Source organism: Nuphar pumila, chromosome 1 (genome assembly GCF_984573655.1).
Source record: "Nuphar pumila chromosome 1, dmNupPumi1.hap1.1, whole genome shotgun sequence".
Lineage (NCBI taxonomy): Eukaryota > Viridiplantae > Streptophyta > Magnoliopsida > Nymphaeales > Nymphaeaceae > Nuphar > Nuphar pumila.
In genome coordinates, this window is record NC_143249.1 from 144,671,835 (window position 1) to 144,675,167 (window position 3,333).

General features: G+C 38.6%; 1 protein-coding gene across 1 annotated transcript; it reads left to right on the forward strand.

Annotated features, from left to right (window-relative positions):
* The first annotated feature begins 1,559 nt into the window (after positions 1 to 1,559).
* On the forward strand, positions 1,560 to 2,959 carry LOC149849195 (putative F-box protein At4g09190). The gene has a single exon (XM_090007597.1). It carries the CDS (start codon positions 1,560 to 1,562, stop codon positions 2,769 to 2,771), a length of 1,212 nt encoding a protein of 403 aa, XP_089863723.1. The 3' UTR covers positions 2,772 to 2,959.
* Positions 2,960 to 3,333: the final 374 nt, after the last annotated feature.

Sequence of the window (3,333 nt, forward strand, 5' to 3'; positions counted from 1 at the left end):
AATGTTGGGCTGCCAAGAGACATCATATTCAAAAAATGAGTGTAGTTGAGATGTGTATGCTTAGATGGATGTGTGGAAATACAATAAAAGATAAGATTCGAAACGAGGAGATACGTAAGAAGGTAGACATTGCATCCATTGAAAATAAGATGAGAGAGAATAGTTTATGGTGGTTTGGACATATTCGGCGAAGGCCTAATGATGCTCCAGTTAGAAGGATGGAGAAATGAGAAAATATATTAGTTAAAAGAGGTCGACGTAAGCCTAGGAAGACATGGATGGAGATGATAAGAAATGATATGAATGCTTTGAACCTCACCGAATACATGACATTGGATAGAAATGATTGGAGGAGAAAGATTCATGTGGAAGACCCAGAATGATTTTCTTTTTTGGTTTATATCGCCGACCCCAATTGTTTTGGGATGAAGGCGTAGTTGTAGTAGTAGTAGTAGTTGTTGTTGTTGTTGTTGTTATAGTTATCCTATATATAGGAAACTCAAACATGTAAACTAGCAAAATATGTAACTTGCTATAAGTTGAGATTTTTATAGTCTTTTTTTGCAAATCTAGTCTCACAGATGCATTCAACGCGGTCCATTTGCTTGGAGTAGACTATTTGACCATAGTAATCACATCAAGAAATATAATTTTGTATGCTTAAGTATTTATAAAAATTCTAAGCCATTAATTTTAAAGCCTTAAAAGAACCTTCTTAAACATCATAATTGGATGATCCAATAGTCTATTTTTATAAAACCATGCATCTAAATTGCATCCGTATAGTGCAATTTTAGAAAAAAATAAAAAAATCCTATGAAAATCTTGGTTCATACCGGTTTACATATTTCAGTTATCCTATATATAAAGAAACTAGAATATGTAAAATGACAAAATATGTAAACTGGTATGAACTAAGATTTTTATAGTTTTTTTTTTGCAAATCTAACTCTGCATATGCATTTGGCATAGTCTTTTTGCTTGAAATTGATAATTGGATCATCGTAATCGGATCAAGAAATGTGATTTTTTATGCTTGTATATTTACAAAAATTCTTAGCCATTGATTTTTAAGCCTTAAAAGTTTTTTCTTATAAATCCTAATTAGATGATCCAAGAGTTTGCTTCTATAAAATCATGCATCCAAATGAAAATCTCGATTATATCAATTTATATGTTTGATTGATTTACATATTTTAGTTACCTTTATATAGGAAACTCAAACATGTAAACTAGCAAAATATGTTACTTGGTATAAGTTGAGATTTTTATAGGTTTTTATGCAAGTCTAACCCTCGGGATGCATTAGACGTTGTGCTTGGAATCAAGTTATTTTTATGCTTGGGTATTTATGAAAATTTTAAGCCATTGATTTTCAAGATCCAAGCTTGTCTTCCGTACGTTGAAATTTAAAATTTAAAATTTAAAATTTAAAATAAAAAATAAAAAAACGTATGAAAATCTGAGTTACATTCCACTTGATTCTCCGTCTTCATTTTAGAAGGCAAGTCTCTGTCTAACCATTGAGTGGTGGAAAAGCAAAGAGTGGCTGGCTTCCCATGGCAAGAGAAGCAGCAGCTACGCCATCCCCATCGAATGAAGAAGATGGTGACTCCTCGTTGCGGACCCTCCCTCTCCAAATCCTCTTCTACGAGATACTCTCTCGTCTTCCAGTGAAGTCCCTCCTGAGATTCAGGGGCGTCTGCCGATCATGGTGCTCTCTGATCGACCAAGATGACCATTTCATCGACGTTCACCTCAATCGATCCAGAGACAACACCAAAATCCTCGCAGAAACTCGTCACACGGTCTACTTCTTGGGCAACGAGCGACACCCACCATTGCAGAAGGGAGATAACCAGTTTTTCCCAATACCCACCTTCAGCATTCGGTCCTCCTGCGACGGCTTGATCTGCTTCGAGGCGGTCCGCTCTCCGGATCCTCTGCACATTGCCAACCTCTCGACGCGGCAATGCGTGACCCTTCCTCTTCACAGCCGGCCCGACTCGAAAGCTCGAATCTGCGAGCTCCTTCGAGATCCCTTGTCTGGGCAGTACAAGCTGCTCCTTGTGCATTGGAAGGGAACCAGCTCCTACTCGGAGATCTTGACTCTGCTCGAAGATTCGTCGTGGCGGGAACTTGATATCTCTTTCGAAGTTTCGGGATGTTGGTCTTTCGGTGTTGCTCATCCTTGTGTCAATGGAGCTGTTCACTGGACTGATGGCTTGGATTGGCCTGGCTGTATAGTTGCATTTGATATCAGTGATGAGAAATTCCGGACTTTGGCGTACCCCAAGTGCCGCTGCGGCGATTATTCGTCTAGCGGGCTTTCGATGTACCGGCATTTGGTGTGTCTTGCTGAGCTTAATGGCTTCCTGCATTTGCTTCACTTTGATGCCTTCTATGCCTCCATGGAAACGTGGCTGCTAAAGGACTATGCCAGTGGTGTTTGGTTCAAGGAATATGATCTTGGTGTGGGATTCATCCCGAGGGAGTTGCAGATGGATCTTGTTTGCATAGTTCCTGTAGCCACAATCAGGGGTGAAATCTTACTGTGGGTGTCGTCGCCCTGCGAGATGCGGCAATACTTGGTGTCTTACCATCCTCAGCTGAGAAAATTCCATGTTTTCAAAGATGAGGGTCTCAAATTGGAGCGTTCAACTAATGGTGTTTCTCCTTATGTCGACAGCCTTGTGCTTTTGAAGCAGCATTGTATGCCTACAGTTGCAAATCTCGTCGCCAGTGATGCTGCTTCTCACTGTAAATGCTAGATTTATGCATGAAAAAAAGAAAGCCTACAGGCAAGCATGATAAGACTGATAAACTATAGTGAACTCTTGATTTTCTTTATCTTGGAAGTGGTTCATAACTTGATATGCAGTATTTGTCTAAACATTGTCCTATGTATAATTTGTATTTCCATTTGTATTGACATATGTAAAATTTGTATTTCTATTTCTATGTTGAGAATAAAGATTTAGTATTTCTTTCTTTCGTTGAAAGGTTGCTTACAAAAGAAACAGATTCGCCTTTGATGAAATGCCACCACTTATTAGGACCCATTATACGATACCATACAGTCATCAAGCCACAAGGCTATTTTTATTAGGATTTTATGTTCATATCAGATGGTATCTCAATTTTGTTATTACCCTACTCATTTACATGACTCGCATAATTATGGAACCATCCTGTCCTTAAGCAACACCTTGGCAGTTGGGCACTTCATTGGAAGGCAAGTGCGTGCTTCTGCAGTATGTTATTCTTGATAATCATATTTACTTTTTATTTTCTAACGCATGATTCACCTCTTAATTTTTGACAAGAAGCTTT

Excerpts from the sequence above, each read along its gene's own strand:
- LOC149849195 (XM_090007597.1), top strand. The coding sequence starts at position 1,560 with ATGGCAAGAGAAGCAGCAGCTACGCCATCCCCATCGAATGAAGAAGAT.